The sequence below is a fragment of the Vicugna pacos genome, chromosome 15 (assembly GCF_048564905.1).
Source record: "Vicugna pacos chromosome 15, VicPac4, whole genome shotgun sequence".
NCBI classification, from domain to species: Eukaryota; Metazoa; Chordata; class Mammalia; order Artiodactyla; family Camelidae; genus Vicugna; species Vicugna pacos.
In genome coordinates, this window is record NC_133001.1 from 47,949,473 (window position 1) to 47,975,263 (window position 25,791).

At 32.5% G+C, this 25,791-nt stretch overlaps 1 protein-coding gene, 1 long non-coding RNA gene and 1 other non-coding gene across 9 annotated transcripts in view; all 3 read left to right on the forward strand.

Annotated features, from left to right (window-relative positions):
- Positions 1–24,264, forward strand: part of PUM2 (pumilio RNA binding family member 2) — an 83,889-nt gene extending 59,625 nt beyond the window's left edge. For 4 of the 7 annotated variants that reach the window (XM_072938156.1, XM_072938155.1, XM_072938160.1 and 1 more), the window contains 8 exons: positions 12,021–12,288; positions 13,317–13,446; positions 15,026–15,160; positions 17,422–17,559; positions 18,173–18,298; positions 18,530–18,651; positions 19,197–19,389; positions 20,992–24,264. In XM_072938156.1, coding sequence (XP_072794257.1) covers positions 12,021–12,288; positions 13,317–13,446; positions 15,026–15,160; positions 17,422–17,559; positions 18,173–18,298; positions 18,530–18,651; positions 19,197–19,389; positions 20,992–21,123 — 1,244 coding nt within the window. In that variant the 3' untranslated portion in view covers positions 21,124–24,264. The remainder of the gene's footprint in view (positions 1–12,020; positions 12,289–13,316; positions 13,447–15,025; positions 15,161–17,421; positions 17,560–18,172; positions 18,299–18,529; positions 18,652–19,196; positions 19,390–20,991) is intronic. The other 3 variants (XM_072938162.1, XM_072938157.1, XM_072938161.1) reach the window with 1 other exon arrangement.
- LOC140685768 (uncharacterized) lies at positions 2,380–11,390 on the forward strand. The gene is made up of 2 exons (XR_012059185.1): positions 2,380–4,892; positions 5,850–11,390. It is a non-coding gene; the product is annotated as an uncharacterized lncRNA (long non-coding RNA).
- Positions 19,876–19,977, forward strand: LOC116283538 (U6 spliceosomal RNA). Its single transcript, XR_004193171.1, has one exon. It is a non-coding gene; the product is annotated as a U6 spliceosomal RNA (small nuclear RNA).
- Positions 24,265–25,791: the final 1,527 nt, after the last annotated feature.

Genomic DNA, 25,791 nt, shown 5'->3' on the forward strand with positions numbered 1-25,791 from the left:
GTCCTGTCATTTTTTTCATAGGTAAGTTTCAGATCAGATTTCTGTCAGCTGTTACTGCTTATGTTGTACTTCATTGCCTCTATAAATGGCATTAATTACTCTGCACAGCTTGCTTAGAAACTGGATTAAAAGTGACTTTTTAGATGTCTCTAATTAAACAGCAATCTAGACATTTTTCTTTAGACTATAAAGAATCCAGCATATAGATGCTTATAGAAGGAATTCTAGTCAGTTACGAGAAGTAATCATCACGTAGATCAGCAGTTCTACATTATATAGCCTGATACTTTGGTACCCATAATTAAATTCCTCAGTTTAGATTCAGCTTGAAATCTGATATTTTAATACTTCTCTGATTGAAATTATCAGTAAATTTTTTTCTTTTGTGATCCCCATTTCTTTTAGCTTTAGTGGTAGTATGACTGGGAATGTTAACAAGGAATAGACCCTGTCAAATTGAAAATAATTCAGTAGATTTTATAAATTTCCTCTTTGTGTAGTATTCATGAAAATTACCTCTGCTTCGCTATCATATAATTGAATTACAATGCAAGACTTACATGCTCTCTGGTCTAAAAAAAATATTTTAAATTGTATATCCTTGCAGAGGATTTCTTCATGAATCAAGTTATCAGGGCTGCTGATTTATAATACCTATGAAAATGAATTTGTGTAGCCATTTAAAAATAATTTTTCTCAGCTCACTTATTAAGAATATACCATAAAATAGAGATAAATTCTCAGTTTTACTAGAATTCATTGGAATTCATTAGTTCCAGGTTATTTTCTTACGAGATTTTTAGGACAAGTAACCATTATAGTTATTGATCAGTCTGGATATCTGCATTCTTAAAATACTGGGTGAAACAGATAGTTTTGTGTTTTGTTTTTTTTTTAAACCACCTCAGCCTTTGGTCATGCTTGCTGCTTGATTCACAGAAAAAATTAATAACAACATTGTGTGCTTCTGGCTTTCCAGCAAAGATGTTTCATTTTATTAAATAGTCATCTTTAAAAAAACAATTACGGCTACAATATCATTATCATAACTTTCAAATTTTATAATTTCTCAGTACTGGAATTTCCCTAATTGACTTAAATGTCATTTTTACAGTTGTGTTTGAATCAGGGCCCAAATAAGGTCCATCATTTGTTAGACATATTTTTAATATGGAACCATTTCCCATCCTCTTCCCCACCCCTTTCCATTTATTTGTTGAAGAAATTTTGCCCTGTTGAATATCCCATATTCCTGACTTTCCTGATTGCTTCCCTATGGTGGTATTTAAAATGCTTCTCTATTTGCTGAATTTCCTATAAAATGGATTTAAATTTAGGGGTTTGATCTGGTTGTTTGCTTTTTTATTTTTGGTAGGATATGGTTCTATATTTCTGTTGCACTATATCAGAAAACATGTGTCTGGTTATTTCCATTGTGAGGTTGTCAGCCAGATCCACCTAACAGCTTAGCAGCCTTCAGTCACCACCTAAATAATTCTTCAGAAATTGCAGAATGGTGATGCTCTAATTCTGTCATTCCTTCTGCATTTATTAGCTGGAATATTTCTGTGAAAAAGAACTTTGATCAATTGTGAGATTACCCTGAGATATGTAGTTCCTATTGGAGTCAGGATAATGCTTGATTTCTTTTCTTTTCTTTTCTAACTTTGTGAGTTGATTAATGCCCCAGCATCTTCTAAAGGTGACTCGTGGAGTTTTTTGTTTTTGTTTTTAAATCTTCATTGTTACCTGTAAATTGATGGATTTTTTTTAAAAGTGGTGCTTAAAATACTGATCAGAGTAACAAGTGGAAAAGAATAAGGAAAGAGAATGACTTTATTAGTGGTTTTTATATTGAAATGGAAACAGCTATATGTCAAATTCTGGGCTTCAGGTTCAGCATTGATTATTAAGTGAATTTTTTTCTCATGTTATTGATTTATAGAGATGGGGGAAAAATCTTCTACCTGTAGTTGTAAGATGTTTTTTGTTTGTTTGTTTTTATGATTCTCTGTGCTAGAAGTCAGTGTCTTATTTTGAGATACGTCACTCCCTGTGTGAAAGAATATTAAGTATGTTTAGGATTATTTTATTCATCTACCTGGAACTGTCTAACTAGTTCTTTCCTTCCTTGTTTCATTTCTTTCTCTTCTTTGAGTAAACTTAAAATATGTTAGTGACTTCTTATTTACTCTAATCTTTACGCTTATGGTAATTAGATTGATACAGAACTTCTTAGGTATAAAGCAGTATTTTGCATTTTTATTAAACTAATAGTTTGACAGACTAATGGCTTCTTCCCTTGTACCTCTTCATTTTTGAATTGGCTTTACTTTTTCTTAAAGAGGTGCTGAAAAGTCTAATGTAAGCTTTGAACTCAGTGGATTTAGTTGATTCATAGGTGACCCAGTTTTGAAGAGTCATTAATATCATGTATTCAGCAATCAATAGCACTTTAATTTGCAGTAGATTAAAAAATTTTATAACCTATCCTCTCTCCTAATTGTAGAAAATGTTACATGCAATGTAGACAGGGTAATACTCACTTTTAGGATTATTTTTCCTGTTTAATAGCTATAGCTGTTGAAATTGCTGACCTTTGGCAGATTTGGTCATGTGCTTCTCTTAGAATGAAATGTTTAAAAATTAAAACAAGCATGGCCAAAATGGTTGTAAGGCTATGTGCAATTTTTCTGAGTCTCTATATGGTCCTTAAAGCAGAAAACAATATAAATTATTTTGAGATTTTCATTGAAAATGTCATTATCTTTTAAGTAGTAAGTTCCCTATAATTGAGTAGCATTTGATAGTATTTTATAGCACCTTCATATTCATTATTTCATTTCATCCTAGTTGCTAACATAGACTGGCGGTGATATGCTCATTAAAGGTGAGAAGAATAAAGGTCACATGAGCCCAGGAGGCTTGCCCAAACCAGACAGAACTGAGGCTAGAGCACTGTTCTCACTCCTGATACTATCCTTGCCTTTTCTGTTAATGCTAGTCTGTAATGAACTGAACAGTTTTATGAAGTATATCAGTAACAATGTTCTAATCGGCCTTTCAGAAACTAACTCACACTGGTATAGGTTATGTGTTTTTTTAAATGTGTGTATGAGATTACTAGACTTCTAGATTCCTTTCCTTCTCAATTGTGAGATTTATAGAAAGGCTGTTATCTAGACGTTTTTAAAGTCCACATATATTATCTACTCTATGAAGTAAGAATATGTATTACTCATAAGGCAGGTAAGAACAGCATTCAGATCTCAACACAGTAATTAGCAGGTTTGCATGGTATAAATGAATGCACTGCTTCAACCCTTTAGTGTGTCTAAAGTCATTTATTTGTTGATGAGTTTGAAATATGTTGTGACGAAATTCTAAAATGATTACTTATGGAAGAATTATTTATATTTCATTTCTGTATAGAAATTTATTAGTCTTCATTCTGATTTGGGGTCACGATGATTAATTTTTTGCCCTTATGTTTTATTCATTATCCTTTAATAACGTCATCTGTGACTTTGTGGTTCTAATGACTGAGAATGTTTTCACCAGTTAATTCAGTTACGATAATCTCAGATTTAAGACTAGAAAATACTTGATGATTCGATTCAGTGGTTCAGCAAGTTAGAGTTACTTGGAGTGGTTGTTTAAGATACCTAGAATGAGGAGGTGAATAATTTGGAAATGTATGACAACAGTTTGTTTGTCACAAAGATTGTGGGGATTCTGTTGACTTTAAGTACCCAGCAGCCAGATGATAAACTTTTCATAGTAAAAAACGAATTATCCCACTGAAAATTTCTAGTGGCGCTCGGATGGAGAGACACCTTGAAACAATTCATACTTTACATATGGTGTTACTCCAGTTCACACTAATTTTTAACTCATAATTCCTGGATCCCTAGTATGTTATATGAGCCTTTCATCTGTCCCCCATCATCTCCCTAATACATTTTTTACTTCCTACCTCCTTTCCTTCCATTGACCTGAAGTTTGCTTTAAAATATCGCATATTTCAGCTCAAGTGGTAGAACGCATGCTTAGCATACACTAGGTCATGGGTTCAATCCCCAGTACCTCCATCAAAATACTGTGTCTTTTAAATTTTTGAAAAAAATCTTAAGGGATGAGAGAAAATAGAAAAGCCTGGTCTCTTATTGTATATGTTTCTAAATGCCTTTTCCCCTTGATATGTATTTTGCAAATTGGCTCCCGCCTTTCCTCCCTCCTATCCACTGTCCCTCCCTCCGTCCCTTCCCCCCTTTTTGGAGTCTTTTATGTCTTTAATTTTGCTGACTATAATTCAGTATATCATTATTTACCATCATTTCTTTGTTTTCCTTTCTATTCATTGGCCTACCTTTCCTTTACATTTGCATTTCATCTCCTCACCCAGTTATTTCTGCCTTTTCCTTCTTACTGATAGCAGATAAGTCTTCATGTGCCTTAAAAATTATTTTATTTTTTTAATTGAAGTATAATCAGTTATAGTGTGTCAGTTTCTGGTGTACAGCGTAATGTCCCAGTCATGCATATATATACATATATTCATTTTCATATTCTTTTTCATTAACGATTATTGCAATATATTGAACATAATTCCCTGTGCTATACAGCAGAAATTTTTTATCTAAAAAATAACTCTTAGAATGTAGGCAGATGTGCTTCACGAGAGATCTATGCTTTATGAGAGATCCAAATAACCTTTAAAAATGAAAGCAGCATGGGTCTCATGGGTGACATTGAAAACTGAATTATATAGTATATGTTGAGAATATTTTTGCATGACACTGTTTCCTTAACCAGGAATCAGTCTGTGGGAAGAAGGGCTGTATGTAAACTATAAAGCACGGACCAAAGTTAAAGAAGGCAAATAAATGAAAGTAAGTACATGTCATGTTTGTGGTTTGAAAGACTGAATATTATAAAGATACCAGCTGTCTTCTAATTGTTGTATAGACTTATTACACTCTCAGTAAGAACTTTTCAAACTTAAAGAAATTGACAAGCCGATTTATTTAATGGAAATGGAAAAATAGAGCCAAGAACAGTTGAGACAATCTTGAAAAACAAAATTAGAGAACTTAATAACTTTGCCAGATGTCAAACTTACTGTAAAACTACCATAACTAAAATTGTGATATTAGCACAGGAATAGAGAAATAGATTGGTAGAATATAGGATCCAGAAATAGACCTGCTCCTTTGATTACCTGATTTGTGGCCATGGTGCCACTCTGGTATATTTGGAAAGGATGGTCTTTTCAGAACTAAGTTGGGCTGGAGCAATTAAATTTCCAAGTGGGGAGAAATGAACTTTGACTCCTCTTTCATACTACACACACATACACAAAATTTCATTGTCAAATTAAGTAACTTGCTTTTAGTCATGAAGTTAGTAAGGAACAAAAATTTTGAGCGTAGGTTTACCTGGTTCATTCCAGGATGTCACACTGCTTCTCAAAGAGTGGTTTTATTTCTGTGTACTGTCTTTCTGAATAGAGAATCTTTTCCTGTTCCCTAAGTTGAGAATTTTTGTGAATTTCCATAAAATTGTAGCAAAATATAATGTAGTCTTTGGTGATTTGGTGGGAAAGGTGAGGTTGGTTGTTAATATATTGGCATTTTTCACTTGACTTTTGACTTTTAATCTAAATTAAACACTTTTTACTTCAATACTTACTCTTAAAATATTTTATTACTAATTTTTAAATTAAAATTGATCAGATAAGGGTCTTATATCTGATCAGATAACTGATCAGACAGGGTATTCTTTAAATAGAATAGTAATAAGCTTAATTTATACTGAAATTAATCCCTATTTTGCTTATCTTTGTACAGTTTTCTTGGCCTCCATTTAAGAATTTGGGGATCTGACCAGATTTTTTACTTACTAACTTATTCAGCCAATGTCAAATACCTAATATCAGACTCTTCTTGACTGGAGAGACACTGTTGAAAAAAAATCATCCTTACCACCATCAAGTTTGCATTGTTGTGGAGAATACAGACAAGTAAACCAGCAACTTCAATATAATGATTGTAATGCTATTGCTTTATTGCGCTTTATTTAATAATTTGATTTTATCGAAACAGTGATTTGATTAGAATTATTTTTTCTTCTTCTTCTTCTTTTTTTTTTTAACCAAACTTACCACAGACTGGATTATATTAAGAGTTGCTTCTGGGTTTATTTTCCCCACTAGATTAGAAACAAGAAAGCCCAGACGTTTCTCCACAACTTTAGAGTTGACCCTTGAACTCAGGTTTGAACTGAATGGGTTCCATTTATATGTGTATTGTTTTCAGAAAATTGGAAAATATTTTGGAGGTTTGTGACAGCTTGAAAAAACTTGGGCGAATTATGTAGAAATACTGAAAAAAGTTAAGAAAAGTTAGGTATATCATGAATGTGTAAAATTATACTTAGATACACATATAGCATATAAAATGTATTAATCAAAAAAATTTATTAATTGACTATTTATGTTACCAGTAGGCTATTAGTAGTAAAGTTTTGGGGGGGGTCAGAAGTTGGACATCTTTTTGGTGGGATCAGTGCCCCTAACCTCCTGCATTGTTGAAGGGTCACGTGTGTTCAGAACTCAAAAAAAAAGTCTGTGTAATTGAATTTGAGTAGTTTATTTCTTTCTGTTTTATTGATGAATCTACTTTTTGAATACCAGCTACTTTCTTGTTTAAAAAATTATTTTATATCCTACATAGATTTCTATATTAAAGCATTTTTTTGTTGTGTTGTCAGTGCGTTCTCTGATCAATGTGTTAGGATCATACTTTGTCGAATACTGCACTTTGAAAAGTTTTATGGCAGTTGGGGAGTTTTTATTTTTGCGTGTGTGTGTTTTGATTTCGGATAGCGATAGGTTTTTAGAGTGTCCTCATGTTTGGTAATCACAGTTATTTTGCACTAAAGATAAAAGATTCATGCAGATTTTGAAATCATAACAAGCCTTTTTGATGAACTAATGGAAATTGACACTGAAATTCTACAATGAGTAGAGACAGGAATGAGATATAATACTAGTCTGAACTACATAGTTCATATGTTAAAAACTCAGTGTGTTTAAAAGCTGTAATGTAATGAATGAGGGAAGATTGTTATATATCTTCTGTGAAGATTTCCCTTTTACCGTTGTATCTTTTTAAAAGTTAAGCACTAGATGCTAAAAGATAATGTTAATTACTTAATTGCTTTTAGAAAAAAAATTACAAGCAATAGAAATGGAAACAACAGATTTTTATTTTGGTTTGTAGCTTTCATCTAATGTTTGCCTGCACATTGTCATAAAATGTACAGATTTAAAGTAGCACACTTGACATATTTATGCATTTGCTTTTATATTAGCCTGTTAAAATGATGTCAAAGATTATACTTTTAACTTGAATTATATTGGTTTTTACATTTATTGATGCTTTGGTCTTTTCCCAGTAAAATTTTTGTGTCTTTATGTGGCAAATACATAGTAAAACATTTTGTAGTTTAAAATTTATATGGTTTATTCCCCATGTAACCTCAAGCATATCCCAGACTTAAGAATAGTGTATGGTATTAAACATTCTTCATGAGGTATAGCAGAGTATAACTGAAAGCTTTAAGTGAATCATTCACGTGTAGTAGTTTTTAAAAACCCAACTCAGTCTAGTTATTAGCTGTGCATCCTTGAATAAGGTATTTAGCTTTTCTAAAGCTGTTGTGTCACAAGTAAAATGGAGATAATATCTTCGTCTCATAGAGTAATTAAGATAGCCTTATGTATATTAGAGTTGTAGGACTTTTGTTACAAATTACTATAGCTAAATGGCTTAAAACAAATTTATTGTCTCGCAGTTCTGAAAGCTAGAAGATAAATGTACTAGTAAGTTCAGATTATCCATGGCTATTACAGTCTACTCTGAATGTTACATATACTTCTTTTGAAAAGCAATCAGAAAAAAAATAATCAACTGTTAAGTACTAAGTGGATCAGTTTATGGGCTGGAAGTAACTAAAGGTAATACCTTAAAGTAAAATAGGCCATCCTATTAGACTTTTTCCAGCTATGTATTCTATATCGTTGGTTCTTTGCCTACTCTAGGTAACTTGTCATCTTTCATTATCATCTTACTATTTTTTGAACTTTCCAGAGCCTTGACTTCTGAAACAGTCTCTGCCTAGTAACCTATATGTAGTTGTACCCTTTTCAGGACCCAGAATCTACTTGAATTACCAATTTTAAAATTAGTAGTTGACAACCTGCTCTAAAATGAAACCATAAATGATGCTGATTCTAATTCATCAGCCTCCAAACTTCTATCAGAATAACCAGATAATTGTTGTTTTAATAAAAACTGTCCACTCAGGGTAATTCAGTGGGTCTTGAGAAAGGCTCGAGAATTACTTTTATGTATTTTAAAGTAAATGAAAGAATAGACAGGTTGAGGAGCTGCCATTCCAGATCACAGGGAGGTGGAAAATAATGAAAAGTGAAAACTTGTCAGGTTTATTTTATAGTTGTTTTGATTGTTATTTTTATTTCTCCCTTGTGTCTTTCCCATTATTTTTAAATTGTTTTGATTTCTGGTATTTAATAGGGAAGGATTCTAAAACAATAGACCTCTCAAGGAAATTAATGAAAACAAAAAATCGTATTATTTCTGCTAAGATAATTACTAGGTGTTTGCTTTCATTCAGTTGTCATGAATGAACTTAACAACAGATAACTATTGCCAAGTAGCATATAAGGGACAACACACTACTGTGTAATAAGCTGTGGCCTAATAGTCCTGACTGACTAGCTGCATGCCACATCACTTTTGAATCATAGTGACTTCATCTGTGAAGTTACAGTACAGATCTCCATGTCCCATTTATTCTTATTCAGCTGATTAAAAAGTGATAAATGGTAGGGAGGATGGCAGTGATAAATTGAAGGGATTGTTATCCCTTTAACACATTTGGTACAGAACACATCCGCTTTCAGACAACCAGTAGCAGTGGTATGAATATAGATGACCTATCTGTATGTTTGCTTTTAACTAATTTTGGAATAATTTCAGACTTACGAAGAAGTCATTAACACCAAAACAAACAAAAATTCAGCTTATCCCTCACCCAAATTCTTCAAATATTATTTTACTGAATTTACTTTATAATTCTTTCTCCTCCCTCCCCCTCTCTGCATTTGCTTGCCCCCTCACCCATTTTTTCTTTGATATTTTTAAAAGGAAGTTGCAGGCATAATGTTTCTTACTCATAAATATATCAGTGTGTGTTTTTCCTGAAAATGAGGATGTTCTTTTATATAACCGCAATTAGTGAAGTCAGGAAATTAACAATGATACAGTACTATCAAATCAACCAACTGTATTCAAATTTTGCCAGTTGTCTCACTGACCTCCTTTATAAGAAGGGTGGGACAGGGGAGGCGGGTGGGCAGAGAGGGAGATTGGGAAGGAAATTGATTTGAGGGCTCAAACATGACATTGACTTGTCATGACTCTTTACTCTTTAATTTTAAACTATTTCTCAGTCTTTTATGACCTCAACAGTTTTGAAGGATATGGGCCAATTTTGTAAAAATATCCCTCAATTCCAAGGAGGTTTTGGATGACATGCTTTCAGTATTTAAAAACAACCAAATTTAAAATGTTCAATATATGTTTTAAATTGGGTTAAATGTTTATTAGTTTGTAAGAAAATGAAGATACCCTGATCCTTTGTGAAATTAAATTTTCAACTTTCTAAATGGAAACACTAATTATAATTGGTCTTCTAGAACTGAAATTCCAAGATTTTTAAAACTCAAGGCAGTTTAGCACAGTGCATCAGTAATTTGGTGTATTAGGAGCTCATAGAATATAATCAAAAAGTACCTAGACAGGGGAGAAATTCCTGTTGGATATTAATAAGACTACTTGTAAGTTACCAAGTAAAACTGACATAGTCATTTTCTGGGGTAAATATGTATTTTGAATTTTGTGTGGAAATTTTTAGTGCATTAAGGATAATGAGGTAGAATTAGGCCTTGTGTTTCAGGGAATGATAAAACAGTGGTACCGAGGTGTAGTAATAAGAGAGGAAGAAGTGAACAGTTAGGATACTGCTAGGAAATTTGTGTGAAAAATGGGTTTGGAATAATGATTTGAAAACTAGGCTGAAGAATTTAGAGGCGGTACTCTAGCAGGATATCGTAGTTTTTTTAGTGTAAAGTGACATCATCAAAGTAATGTTTGAATGGGAAGCTATAATTGTTTGTAAAAACAGATTGGAATGATAAGCAGAGTGCCCCATCCTACAAAAAGCTTAAAGAACTGTTAACTGGAATGGGCTAATGATTATTGTTGTGAACAGTTGATGGAACTATAAATACAAACAAAAATAGGGAACTAGAAGAGTTAGTAGTAGTGAGGAGATTGAAACAGTATTAAAACACTGAATTCGTTTACTTTTTAGATTTTTTCATACGAGAAGAGAGACAGTTAGTTATGTAGACCTGGAATGAACATGAAAATTTGATGTTCATGACTTTGGTGTATAAAATAGCATATTAAAATTATACACTTTTAAGGCAGATTTATAGAACTGGACCTTAGGCAGTTGATATTACATAAAATATTTATGAATACTTACTGAATACCCAAAGTTTGTCAGACAGACATTGTTTTAGACGCTAGGTATCTAGCATGTAGGTGAATGTAATTTTATGGTACTTACATTACAAATGGGGCTGAGGATTCAAATAAATAATTAATATGTATAATATAGTTGAATGATGGGAAATTCAATGAAGAAAAATAAAGCTAGGGCAGTGGGGACTGAAAGTAAAAGAGGAATATTCTAATCCGCTTCACTCTCCAGGATTATAACTCTTTTATTGCTCCTTGTCCCTGTAACTCTTTTTGGCCTTTGTCCCTGTATCTGTTTTTGGCCTTTAATGCCTCTCTGTAACTATGCACTGACAGTGTGTCCTTGGCATCATCTCTACCCTGTGGCCTGGACTGTACATACAGCACTACTCTAAATAGATGTGATCTACAGTATACAGTATATGAAGCTGATGGTGGGTTTTGTTTATCTGAACTGCTAAATCTGCAATTTACAGTTTTCTATATCTTTTTCTTTTTTAAAAGGACACTGTCAAGTACTTTTAAACAGTTATTTGTAATAAGAACGATTACCTACTCGTATTTATTTTTGTTTTTATCAACTGCCCTTTAGTTTTCTTCTTTGACATGGGATATGTTAGAGGCTTTTTATTTGTTTTAAGTGATCAATATTAAAGCTCTAGGAGTAATAGATAATGTTTAATGCTGCTATTTCATGTCTGTAAAACAGTATTTTTATGGAGAATATTTTGTAAATAAAAATTTTTTTAAATAGTGTGTAATTTGGATTTATTATCTGATATTGTGGGGTTTTTGAGTGTGGAATTTAATTAGTGGATTAACTAAGAAATTATTTTTCTTTATGTAGAAGTATATATGACTTAATGAATTTTTATATATTCTGAAAAAGTGCAGATTTAGCCCTTGATGTTTCATTAACACTATGAGTAATGTTTCAGTCAGACTTGATTTTAGTGACTTAAAATCTGAGTTTGCTAGCTATTTGTAACTTGCTTGTTAATGTAACTGAAAATTTTGTTGGTGGTTTAAGTATTCTGGTATTGATACTAGTATGTATGACATTAGTTGTTATAATTATGCTTTAAACTAAGCTTCCAAGAACAAATGCAGGTTGTGTATGACATTAGATGTTTTTAAACTGTCGGGAACAAATACAGGTTTATTTTTCTCATATTTTCTTGTCTCAGCTCCCCATATATTATAACCACACACATTAAATAAGTAAATGTGTGAGATTTGCTCTTCAACTTTAATTTCCTGTTATACCACGTAGGAATTAGTGGGGTGAATATTTCTTTATTGACTGACTTTTTAGTTTTTAAGTGACTTTAATCTGAAGAATGACTTTGTGAAAAATATTTGCTGACCACAGCTGCTTTGTTGTAGGAGGACTGACAAATGGTAGTGGTCGATATATCTCTGCAGCACCTGGAGCAGAAGCAAAATATCGAAGTGCTTCAAGCACTTCCAGTCTATTTAGCTCCAGCAGCCAGCTCTTTCCTCCTTCTCGGCTTCGGTATAATAGGTCTGATATTATGCCTTCTGGCCGAAGTAGATTATTGGAAGATTTCAGAAACAACCGCTTCCCAAACCTTCAACTTAGAGACTTGATTGGACACATAGTTGAGTTTTCTCAAGACCAGCATGGTTCTAGGTAGGTGATTATGATTTATGATACTTTCCACTGCATTTTTGCTTTGAAAGAGCTGAAATTTTTCTTGACTGGAATTACTTAAACGACATAAGAGTTGGAGTCTTAAAAGATAAATACCCAATATGGACTTTTCCTTCATATTAGGATAAATTATAAAAATGCAGGTTTTGGATTTATTTTTATGGTTCTTCAGTTTTCTATAACAAAAATGTAGCAGTGCCTCTTTACTGGATTATTTTTATACAAAGTTAAATGCTTTGTATTCTCTGTAGATTTATATTCAGTGTGACTTGACTTAAAATGTTTGACTTTTGTTATAGGAGAATTTAGTGCCTTTTTACATTAAACATAATTATGTGTACTGTAATACTTCTTGAGGTACATGTGAATTGGTGTTTTCAAGATAGCACTGAAAGGAAAAAAGTAAAATTCTAACACATTTATTTAATTTGAGGTGCCTTTTTATAGTTTTAAGGTAAATTTAAAAATTTTTTTAAATAGTTTTTGATAAGATAGCTGTGTACAAATTTTATCTCCCTATAGTTGCAAGTTCCTTAAGGGTAGCAAATGAAACTTTTTATCATTTACAGTGACTAGCATAGCTAAGAATTAAGTTGTGTTTGATGAATTTTATTTCTAAGGATTTCTTTTATGTTCTAAAAAATATACTTAATAATAATGTAATTATGAAAATAAATAAATAACCAGTAATATCTTTGTAGGTTTTTTTAAGTTAGTGCAACCAGAACTAACTTAAAAAGGATTAAGCTGTCTTTATATCCAGATTTTTTTGCCAGTCTAACTAGGAGTTATTTTAAATTTAGGTGTTAACAAAGAAATACTTCATAACTTTTGTTCTTTTTATTTTAAATTGGCTGTTTATAGTATAAAATGTGTTAGTACTATTTCTGGAAATGATTTTATCTGTGTGTCTATATGTAAAAGTGTCTAATACTCAAGTCAGATACAGATTTTGCAGGAGCTTGTTTTGAATATATTGTCATGGCATTAAAATTTTTCCCACATAGATTTATACAGCAAAAGTTAGAGAGAGCTACTCCAGCTGAGCGACAGATGGTGTTTAATGAAATTCTACAAGCAGCCTATCAATTAATGACAGATGTTTTTGGCAACTATGTTATACAGAAGTTTTTTGAGGTAAGCACACGGACATGTTTGTATATTCATTCAACTATATGCTTAATTGCTTAGAAAAAGCTATGAAAGTTGAGTGAGTAATTTTTGTATAAAAATGTATGAGCTTGGAAGAAAATATTTACAGATTATATATCTGATAAAAGATTTTATATCCAGAATATATGAAGAACTCCTAAAACTCAACAACAGAATGTCAAAAAATGGACAAAGGACTCAAGTAGACATTTCTCCATACAAGATATCCAAATGTGCCGTAAGCACACAGAAAGGTCAACACCCTCAGTCATTAGGGAATGCAAATCAAAACCACAATGAGATTCTACCCACCCTTTACATCTATTAGGATGGCTATAATTTTTAAAATAGAAAATAAAGATGGAGAGTTGGAGAAATTGGAACCCTTGTACATTGTTGGTGGGAGTGTAAAATGCAACCAATGTGGAAAACGTTTGGTAGTTACTCAAAAAACTAAACAAAATTACTGTATAATCTAACAGTTCCACTCTAGGTATGTACCCAAAAGGATTGAAGACAAGGACTTAAACATTATGTTTGTTTCAGCGTTATTCACAATAGCCAAAAGGTGGAAACCACCCAAATACTCAATAGATGAAAGGATAAACAAAATGTGGTATATACGTAAAATAGAATATTGTTCAGCCATAAGAAGGAATGAAGCTTTGATGCATGCTGCACATAGATGAAGCGAAGTGAAATAAGCCAGATACAAAAGGATGAACATTATAGAGTTCCGTTTATATGAAATGTCTAGAATAGGCAAATTCATAGGGACATAAGTAGACTAGGGCTTACAGTAGACTGGTTAGGGTAAGAGAAGGAACAGGGAGTTAGTTATTGCTTAATGCATATAGTGTTTCTCTTTGGGGCAATGGAAAAGATTTGTAATCAGATTGTGGTGATAATTGCACATCATGTGAATATAGTCAGTGCCACTGAAAAAAAATGGTTAATTGACATGATTAAAATGACATATTTTATTATATTTTTTAATATATGGGCCTTCTTTAAATGAGAAGTTTAATGTTAATCCTGATAAATATTTGAAATATATTTGAAAATATAACACATTGGAGGTACATCTTATGTGAAGCAATTAATGAATAGTAGTACAGTCATTTGGATTTGTTTAGGTGTCATTTGTTTTATAATTTAGCTAATTATTTATAACTAAACATCTGTTTTGTAGCTTGACTTAACGAAGGTTTATTCCACAATCAGAGCATAGCTGAGAATTATCTGGTCTGAATGTGTGGCTCAGAAATTCATTATATCAAAGACGAGGGGGGGTTATTTGAAATGAAGATGTTTGCTTTAAAAGAGTAACAAGTGGTTAATATATTAGCAAATAGGAAATAGTAGGTAGAATGACTTACCCCAAAAAAGTAATGCAGTTATTTCAAGCATCTCTGGGTAGTCTATCTTAATTAGCTTTCACCTAAATGCCTCCTCCCTACATACTTGCCAGATGTGATGTTTTAAAAATAGATTCAGTAGACTGCAAACAGTGGGTTAACAAAGTAATGTAATGGTCACTTTTTATTAACTTTTTTTCTGTCAGTTTGGGAGTTTGGATCAAAAATTAGCCCTGGCTACTCGCATTCGTGGTCATGTTCTGCCCTTAGCGTTGCAGATGTATGGTTGCCGAGTTATTCAGAAAGCACTTGAGTCTATTTCATCTGACCAGCAGGTAATTGTAAGTTAAGACAAAATTTTTGTATTATTTTATTCAGTTTTTGAATTATTACTTTATCTTACAATAATAATCTTGGAGTAAAATGTTAAATGCTTCCACAGTTAGACTAAAATATTTTTTTAGGTGTCTTAAACTGTATATTGTTAATTGAAAGTTATACACCAGATCTATGATCTGTCCTCTATTCATTTTCTTCAACTTTTTATCTTTACATGAAAATATTTGAGTACCTACTGTGTGTCAAGCAGAGTAGTACTCGATGGTGGGTGTTTCTGCTGTCACTTTCACTTATTTGATTTTCTGTAGTATCAGGAATATACTTTACTATTTCCAGTGTTTATTTTGATTGTACTTATAGTTCTGTTCTGAGAATGAAATTTTAAAAATGAATTGTATTCCTGTGTGTCACTTAAAAATGTATATAAAGTTTTAAAATTTTCAGTCAACAGGTAAAGTACATCTTAACAAGATTTACAATTCTAAGAGGAAAGAGAGTACATATAAATTAAATGGGAAATAGACCATGTTCCTGGATGGAAAGTTCTAAATATTTTAAATTTTAAAAGGATTAATGCAATTCCAGTTATGATGAGAATATTCTTGTAAATGATCAAAATAGATTTTTTAAGTATTTTAAATAGAGAAGAATATTAAGGAGAGTAGGGCATGAGGATAAATGCTAATCCACTAGATTTTTTTATAATGAACTGTGAAGTATCACTGATTAGTTAGTATGGTTCATGTATGAGATAAAAAGTCTCTCAAAATGAAATTCATAACCCCGAATAGATACTATTTTGTATATAACTGGTTTATGTATTACAATGAAACATAATAACAGTAAAGAAAATAATTATTTCTTAAAATGTGTTGGTAATTAGTAAGTTTGGAAAGAGAATGGTTTTGACTCTCAACCTATATACATTCAATAAAATAAATTCCAGAATTAAAAACAATATATATGGATGGATGGATATTTATGTGTGTATGTGTATGCATTAATCACAGCAGTGGACATCTGTGAGAAAATTGCATTATTCCTCTGTGTTTTAGAGTAATTGAAGATATGTCACAGTGGAGAAAGATCAACAATTTGATTATATAGATGCTTAGAACTTCTCTGCTCTGAAGTCTCAAACCGGTGTAAACACTTTAAAGATATTTTAAATGTTTTTCATATTTGAAAATATAAAGCATTGGGAGTAAGTTTTAGATGAACCAGTTCATGGATAACAGTATTACATTCTCTGTTTAGACTCTTAAGTACATTTGATTTTGTAATTTAGTCCATATTTTAGTTTATAACTAAACATCTGTACAATATCTTTACATAAAGGATTCCTCTACAGTTATGTCAGAATATAGTTGTGCGTTCTTTGAGTGAGAGAGATTTTAAGATTATAAGAGATTGTAAGAGACTTTACACTGTGTGTACTCCATTTCTTCACAATACTATTTCCTATTGCATTGATAAGGCACACATTATTGTGTGGTTACCTATATTTTTTCTTAAGGACTAAAATATTTATTTAATGAAGTCTTACAAATTTATGAGAATAAAATACTAAGATTGTTAGTTAAAAGAAAATGCAGTTAGTATATAAACCTTACTGTAAATAAGTTTAACCTTATTAGTTATCAAATATAAATTGAAAGAGGTGATTTTTGCCCATCAAGTGAGCAAAATCTCCTGAGAATCTCCCTGAAGAAGGTTATCAGATGATAAAGAACTTGATTCAGTATAGCTTTACTTTGTCATAAGATTATTAAAAAGAAGAAGTAAAAATGCTCAACAATAATTTCTCCTTAATACTGAGATACTATCACATGGTCCATAAGTGCTCAATTCCTTACTCTTTTTCATACACTTGATAAATTCAGGCAGCCGTCCAAAATGATTATTTGAGGGGAAGAATATGCTAAGTAGAGAAAAAATGTAGAATTCTGAAATCATTGTATTAGTTGTCAGCTGCAAAAGATTCCTGGAAGATGTACAGAATGAAGATAGTAGTTTAAATATGGCAAATTGAGCATCACTAGGTTATATTTCAGCAGGTATCCTTTACATTATAAAGCATGTAAAATGTTTTAATAATTCTCACCTTCAATAGTTTCTGCTTATTACATTGAGAGGTGGGGTGCAAATTTTAAACTTTGATATATAAAAAATTGCAAACAAAATTTTGGATATACTTTCATTCCCATCTCAGGATTTTTCTTTTATGTTGTTTGGTGAGGTAGTTTAAATGTCTTTTTTGCAGAGTGAAATGGTAAAGGAGCTAGATGGTCATGTACTCAAATGTGTGAAAGATCAGAATGGAAACCATGTTGTACAAAAATGTATTGAATGTGTTCAGCCACAGTCTCTCCAGTTCATCATTGATGCTTTCAAAGGACAAGTAAGACTGATTTTTGTCTTCTAATTAAAATTTATAAGTCACAAGATAATTAATAGTCTTATGCAAAAATAGGAGACAAAATAATGTGCATTAAATTTCTATTGTTTTCGTAGAGTTAGTCAATAGATAGCCTCATTTTTTGCAGCTGAAAAGATGTAAAAATATGAGTTTAATTATATTACTCTAAGAAGAAAAGATAACCACTATTAGAATTGTTAACTCAACGGTGTTTTCCAAACTTCCTGGGAGAGGGAGAAGAGGGAAGACTTAAGACTGTATAATAAAAGACAGAAAGTAAATATCAATTAATAACTACTACATAATAATTAATAGCTTCTAATTACATCGTGTACTACCCCACAGTCCATTCCTTCCCATTATTACATGCCCTCATGTTCTGATTAGGTTTCTTTTGATCAAATATCTGTTAGCTTCTAAATTGAATACTTCCCAGTCTTTCCAACATGATGATGGTTGTCATATTAAATGTGAATTCTTCATCCTTCTACTTCTATCTTAAATTAATTCAGTATGCTATCAAAAACCTGTCTGCTTCTTAGAATATTCCAGAAATGTCACAGAATGGAAATTTATTTCTTCTAATTGTTTTAAGGTGTTTGTACTTTCAACACATCCTTATGGCTGTAGAGTAATCCAGCGCATCCTAGAGCATTGCACTGCAGAACAGACCTTACCTATCTTAGAAGAACTTCACCAACATACAGAGCAGTTGGTACAGGTATAAACTCCCTAATATTTTTAAATGTTTATGTAGTTTTGAAAATGTTTGTTTTTTTCAAGGAAATACAGTTTATTATTAACACACTATAGAAACACAGTGAAACAAAAGCCTGTTATATTCTCCTGACTCTACTGTTGGATTTTTAGAAAAATGATTAACATCTTAAAGAATTATCATTGTTCTTAAAGAATGACTTAAGGAAAGTAATTTTTAAATATCTACACTTAGGATCAGTATGGCAATTATGTTATTCAGCATGTATTGGAACACGGTCGACCTGAAGACAAGAGCAAAATTGTTTCTGAAATCAGAGGAAAGGTCCTAGCCCTGAGTCAACACAAATTTGCCAGGTATTGCATTATTTTCTAATTCCAAGGGTCAGTTCTTTTAAATGTCTGGCTTTTATTAGCACAGAAATGAATAGAATATAGCACTGGAATATAATCTGGTCTTTTTCTTTTTTAGTAGAGGCAAAAAGTACATATAGAGTTTTGCTTTTGTTCTTAAAGAATCTACGTGACAAATTGGTTTGCCCACATAAATTTTGAAATCTGTATTTGGAAAATTATTTGTCCCCAAGATCTGTGAGTAAATGCAAATGTAATTTATTTATTTCATGTTCATGAAAACCTCAGGCCTTATTAGTGACTTAGTTTCCCCTTTTGAATTATAGTTTAGTTTTAATTATAATTTTAAGAGGCCTATAATTAACCTTGTGGACGTCCAATATGAGTTCTTCCATGATACTAATTTCTGTTTTTAAAGTAATTTTTAAAGAGAATGCTATTTTGACTCTTCTGTCTTACTCATTGATCAAGTTCTTTTAAAAGCCAAGGAAATTTTGCTGTAAAAAATAATAAAATTTTTTTTTTATGTATGTACTTTAATTTTTTAGCAATGTAGTAGAAAAGTGTGTTACTCATGCCTCCCGTGCTGAGAGAGCTTTATTGATTGATGAAGTTTGCTGCCAGAATGATGGTCCTCACAGTGCCTTATACACCATGATGAAGGACCAGTATGCCAATTATGTAGTTCAGAAGATGATCGACATGGCTGAACCTGCTCAGAGAAAGATAATCATGCACAAGGTAATATAGTTTATAGCAGTTAAAATTAATGATTCAATTTGTGTGACTTTAGGCTGCTTAACTTCCCTAGGCTTTAATTTCCTCATATATGTTACAACTGGAGAAAAAAGTCTAAAATCAGTGGAAAACCTTTGGCAGATATATAGATACGGTATACCCTTTTATTAAATTCTTAAGGTAATGTACTCAATAAAGTCACACTAGTATCTCATCTGTTTACCTACCTTTAGCATTGTTTTTCCCTTCACTGTATTATTTAGGTATATTTGATTTGCCATAATACATTGTTACATTGGTTGAACATTGATTTTAAAATCTAATTAGATTTTTCTGACTAACCTAATAAAGAGAAAATTTATGTTGACTTGATTGGGTTTGTTTTTTTTTAAAGCAGTTTAGCTGTTTTCTCTCTCTAGCCTCCTAGAATCTATTGATTAAGAAATCATTAATTTCCATAGGAAAATTTACTGTTAAAAAGAACACTGGGTGCTCGCTTCGGCAGCACATATACTAAAATTGGAACAATACAGAGATTAGCATGGCCCTGTCAAGGATGACATGCAAATTCGTAAAGCGTTCCATATTTTAAAAAAACACTGGAAGAAATCTTTACTCTTAATCTTTTTGTTTCTCATTCTTAATATTTCTCTAAATTTATTCATTTAAGAAACAAGGGACCAAGTACATAACCTCTGTAGACCTCTCTTCATATAGAGAAGAGAGGATAATTTCAAGATCACAAAAGAATTTTTGGCCTCCTAATTTTCTATGTTGTTCAAAATTTAGTATTTCTGCTTAAAAATATATATGACATTTTTTCAGTGTTATTTTTAACAACTACATTATTTACTTAACCAGTATTATTTATGACATTTGGATTATTTATTTTTAATAACTATTATAAGCAGTGCTTTATATGAGTATCTTTGCATAATTGTTTTGTAGGATAAATCCCTAGATGTGGAATTGCTGGCACAAAGTATGTGAACGTGTTACATTTTAATAGATTCTGCCAAGTTACTTTCAAAAAATCTTATACAGGTTTGCACATCTATCTATCCAGTATTTTAGAAGAGTGCCTGTTTCACCATTATCTCATCAATACCAGTTATTATTATTTATAAAATCTTTGCCAGTCTGGATGGAAAGATAATGATGTGATTCTTCTCATTTGCATTTTTAAAGCTTTTAGTAAAATATTGAACATCTTAAATGTATTAGCTGTCACACATCTGGTTGCTTGTCCATGTCTTTTGCTCCATTTTGTATTGAGTTTTTGTCCAGAGTTATAGAATCCTGCCCTCCTAAACTTTATAAGAATGCTCACTGGTGATACTTCTCTCCTATGTTTAGAGTCCCTCTGCTATTTGCATGTGTAATAGCTTATAGAAGTAGTGGTTTGTTTAATCATTGAACAAATTTGAGAGTAGAAGTTTGGAGAGATTGAGTGGATCAGAACTGCTTATGCAAACGACTTTCTTTGGACTTGAATTTTAAAATTCCAATTATTCTCCTAAATCGCCCAGATTTGGGGGCACTTTTTTAAGGAATCAGAAACTAAAATTAAACTTAGATTTCCTAAGCAGGTTGTTTGTTTTTCAGATTCGACCTCACATTACTACTTTGCGCAAATACACATATGGGAAGCATATACTGGCCAAGTTGGAAAAATATTATTTGAAAAATAGCCCAGATCTAGGGCCTATTGGAGGACCACCAAATGGAATGCTGTAAAGGAAAAAGAAGAGAAGATGATGTAGCCATGTGAGAAGAACGTTTCTTTTGTGAATTATCAAAACACAACTCAGCTATGAATCTTCAAATTTTTTTTAAAGCAAAACTATTTATTGACTTTATTCATCCATTTGTAAATTTTTTAAGGTTCTTGTGTATATTTGGGGGGTGGGGGTGGTGAGTTATAAATTATATTCAACCCTGAGTGGAGACCTATCAGATTGGATTGCTGGCAAAGCACAGAATGCCTGTATATGATGTAACTGTATCAAAAAATGCTGTCACATATTTTGTAAATTTTTACCTTGTAAAGTCACAAAAATAGTTTTTAAAGGAAAAAGTACAGTATTCTTTTAATAAACTGGCTTGCAGTCTGGTAGGTCTACGGACCCCATAGCACAACAGGTTTATAGAGATGTACATAGAAATATAGTCCTTATTTTTTTTTTGTCCTTTGTGTGAAGCCTTTTATAACAGATTAACAATCAACTGCATAAATATTATTAATATTTTAAAAAGAAAGTTAAGTTGTATTTTGGTAATTCACAAATTATCATGCAAATAAAAACTCGACAAGTAAGACAAATGATTTGAGATGAAAAGAACTTAACATTACTTACATTGGGTGTGGTTTTAATACAAATACTGCCCTAAAACGTCTCTGGCAATGTACAGAATTATTGTATATATCTACACATGTAATTGTTGTAAGAGGTCGAAAAAACAAAATCATGGTGACACTTCCATCCAGTTAAGTGCACTAAACGAAAAGTTAAGTCCTATTTTAACTTTTCGGTTTGGTTTGTGATGAGAAAGAGTGGAGATTTGTGTATTGTTTTTGCTTATAGAACTACAAGGACGTGTTGAGGAAGTGTTGAGCTTTATTTTGCTTTTTCATAGTAGATTCAGTAAGTAGGAACCAGATAGAGGTGAAAGGGGGCCACTGAAAAGTGAATTTGATAGCTCAACATTTAAGCATGATTACATATTCAGATAGCTTTTTTTGCTTCCTATAAATATATGCATTGTGTGTGTAGTGATAGATGTAAGTTTACACTTTGAAAGCAAATCTGTTTCAATGTTTATTATAAAAGCTTTGCTAATTTAGTAGTGATGCTTTCTTTGGTTGTACAGGTGTACATTTGTAAACCTTCATGCTGTAAATGAAATTTGTTTTATCTCTTTGGGAAACATTTGCATTTTAGTGTACATTTATGTCCCTGCCCTCTGACCTGGCATATAGTGTTGTATAATGTAAATTTATTTCTCCAAATTGAGAGTGATTTTTTAAAAAATTTTTTATCTTTATATGGTTTCAGAAGTATGAACCAGCTTTCTTTTTATTATTGTGAAAAATTTTGTTTTATAACATAGTTGTTGACTCTGTTAATATGGACATGCTAGGATTTGGATCACTTTCAAGAAGTCAGGGTATTGTGCATAATAGAAAGTATTGGACTGAGATATTTGGTTACCATGGAGGCCAATGCTTTTTCCATCTTATTAAATGTGATGTAACTTTTTTCTTTGTACAGAAGAGTACTGTATTTTTGAATAGCCTACTCCCAAGTAATAGCAAATCTGTATGATAACATTTTTTTCTCTGGACATAAGACATAACAGTAACATGATGTACATTTACAAGCGGCCTTATGTACATTTCCCAACAATCTTTTTAAGGCAAAATTGTGACCATATGTGTATAATTAAAATCGTTTTTAATCCTTTGCCTATGAAAATATTTTGGAAAAAAAACTTGCTTTGTATATTCAGTTTCTGAAAGATAAAGAAAGTGCTTTGTATTTTGTTGAAGTCAGTATTTTGTATAAAACATTTATGTTGACCCACTTATGTTTAGTGCTGAAAACTAATGAACCATGCTGTCTCTCTCAATTGAACATGTAAGGGATTTTTTATTAGAAGTCTGCAGAAGAAAAGCAATCTTCTGAGCACAATATTGAATATAAAGGTTTTTTTCACTTAGCTGTTCATTTCATGAACCTAAAAATAACGGCATGAAGTTTGGGGTGCCAGGCATACTTTTTCATGTTTGATGTTGAGTTATTCTAGTTTTCTAACCCAACATTCCATGTTGAGGCCATTAAATTCAACCACTTGTCACTATCCCTTCTCATAGTCACACTGGTTCATCAGCATGTCCCAGTCACAGTGACAGTGCTTTTTTTCTCTCCATACAGAGCTGCTCTCTTTCACGCTTTCCCACTTTGTGTCGCCAGCCTCAGAGTGTCTTATCCCTGTGTTGAACTTTTGTTCCCAGTATCAGCTCATGGTTTCAGGATCAAAGTTGTCCTTCCTGGAGATTGGTAGTGACTTTCCTGGGTTTGCACAGTTGAATTCCAGGTTTTCCTTTATCCTTGTTGTCTGTTCACACAGGCAGTTATTTCTGCAAATTAGGAAGTCCTAGAGATCAGCACTTTGGGAAACAGAACCATCGTCTTGGGGTTCTGATCTTCCCATGTATTTCAATGTTGACAACCCAATCTTCTCAATGCTTTGGGGCCTGTTCTAGAAGAATGTTTGTTCTAGAAACTTTATGGTCTGCCATTTTTGGTGCCCATCTCTCTGATTCCACCTTTTAGTATGTTGGCATGGAGTTTTGGTAAAATCTGAAAATAACATTTAAGAACAAAGAAACAATTAGGCAGAGCCACTTGGGCTTTACTCTTGGGTGTCTCCTTTTGATATGGATTGTTTCTGGACCAGTTTGTCTAAGTCCTGGCTCTTATTGGTTCATATGAAATAATGTTATCTTCACTTCTTTGTATATTATGTATAAATTAGGAAATGAAAAATGTGTGAATAACATTGTATGAAATAAACCTCGTCTCGTGTTTTTCTCCAGATAAAATACCCCTCTGTACCTCAATTACAATTTACATTGATCATTCAAGTTTTCTCTGATTTAAGGAAAACAAAAATATCTATCACATGGATGCTAGTCTGGGGCCACTGATTATGCTGATGGTGTTTATCCTATCTTTTAATATTCATGATCTGTTAATTACATAGAGTGATTACACACCTCATATGATGAAACTTTAAGCCTGTTTCCTTACTGATACAATGATACTTCTTCAGAGTTGTTTTTGAGGATTAAATTAAATCACATATTGAAACACCCACAGGTGTTTGTTTACTTTTCCACATGCACTTAAGGAGACTGTTATCCAAAAGTATAGTTTGGGTTCAGGCATGGATTTAAAGTTAACCTCTTAGTTTACAAACCTTGTGAATTTGAATGTGTTAACTCATCTCAGCCTCAGTGCCTTCATCTTTAAAGACATGGAACTATTTTTAAATCCTCATTGGTTTTAAGAATTGAGAATATATATAAAGATAACCTTGAACCTAATTCTCAACCAGTGCTAATGCTATTTCCATTTCCTGTCCCTTCTGTACCTATATTTTTTTTAATCTGTAAGATAATTTGATAGAATCCAAAATGGAGATCTACATAAAGCTAAATAGGAAAGGGGATTTTTATCACACACATTGTTTAGCCTCCATTTTAATTTGATCATTGTTTGGTTCTATTCCAAACTGAAATCAGCCCTCCTGGAATTGTTGACCTACCCCACTTAGAGTAATGAAATTGAAGATCCTAAAAAGGAAGTATCATATCCTCCCACCATCGCTTATCAACTTCAGAAAAGCAGTTTCCTAAGGTGACCTGGTAGTATCTGCCCTACTGACAGTGGTGTCTCAGGTTCGAAGGAGGTGGGCAAGTGGGGGAAGGCAGAGAAACCGCTCAGGGAGCAGTATTCACTGTACTTTGCCCACTTAACTTGAAAGGTCCAAAGTAGCATCTGATGGAATTTGAATGCTGCAGACTCAGTAAATTCATCTCTGGACACAGGTGAGAAGTAATGGTGCTCACTTGGAAGAGGCAGCAGTGTGCCTCTGGAAGGGCACTGCAGAGGGAAGGGGAGTCAGGCCTAGGCTGGGCCGGGGCGTGTAGGCTGTGTGGTAACCCTCTAGACCTCTAAGTTATCTATCTGTAAAGTAGGAATAATATCCTGCCTGCCCACAGAACCTCAGATCTAAGGGTACTGGATACTAAGAACCTAACAACCACAGGCTAGGTCCTATGGGGAGCTCAAAATTAGGTGGAGTATTTAACTTTCTCACCTCCACATCCTGTAGATACTTGTGTAATATTCCAGTCGTAACCTTCTTTTTCTAAGTATTTACCAGGAACTTAAATAATCCTGTATTGTATTTGATAATTTAAGAAAGAAATTGGTTACATTAAGAACCAAATTTTCTTGGGGTTCCGAGGGTTATGGTTCAGAGTTTAGGCTCTGGAACTACATTGCCCAGGTTCCAAACCCTTTAGTTTTTCATTGTTAGGACAGCAGTTTAATCTTTTAAGCCTTAGTTTCCCACCTCTTAAAATCGTGAGGATTAAATGAGAATATGTAACGTGCAGGGACAGTGAGTACTCAGTGCCTCCTGTTAGAGTTAAGGTTTTATTCTTTGTTTTCCAGTTTGCCTACACACAGGAGCTCAAAACATTTTGCTAGGAGCTCATGTTTCTGCAAAGGAGCTCTTGATTCAAGTTGCCGATAAATCACTAAGTCAGTGGGAAAACTACTGAAGATGTGATTAAGGAACTTTACAGCATTTTAATTCTTGTTCTTGCTTTAA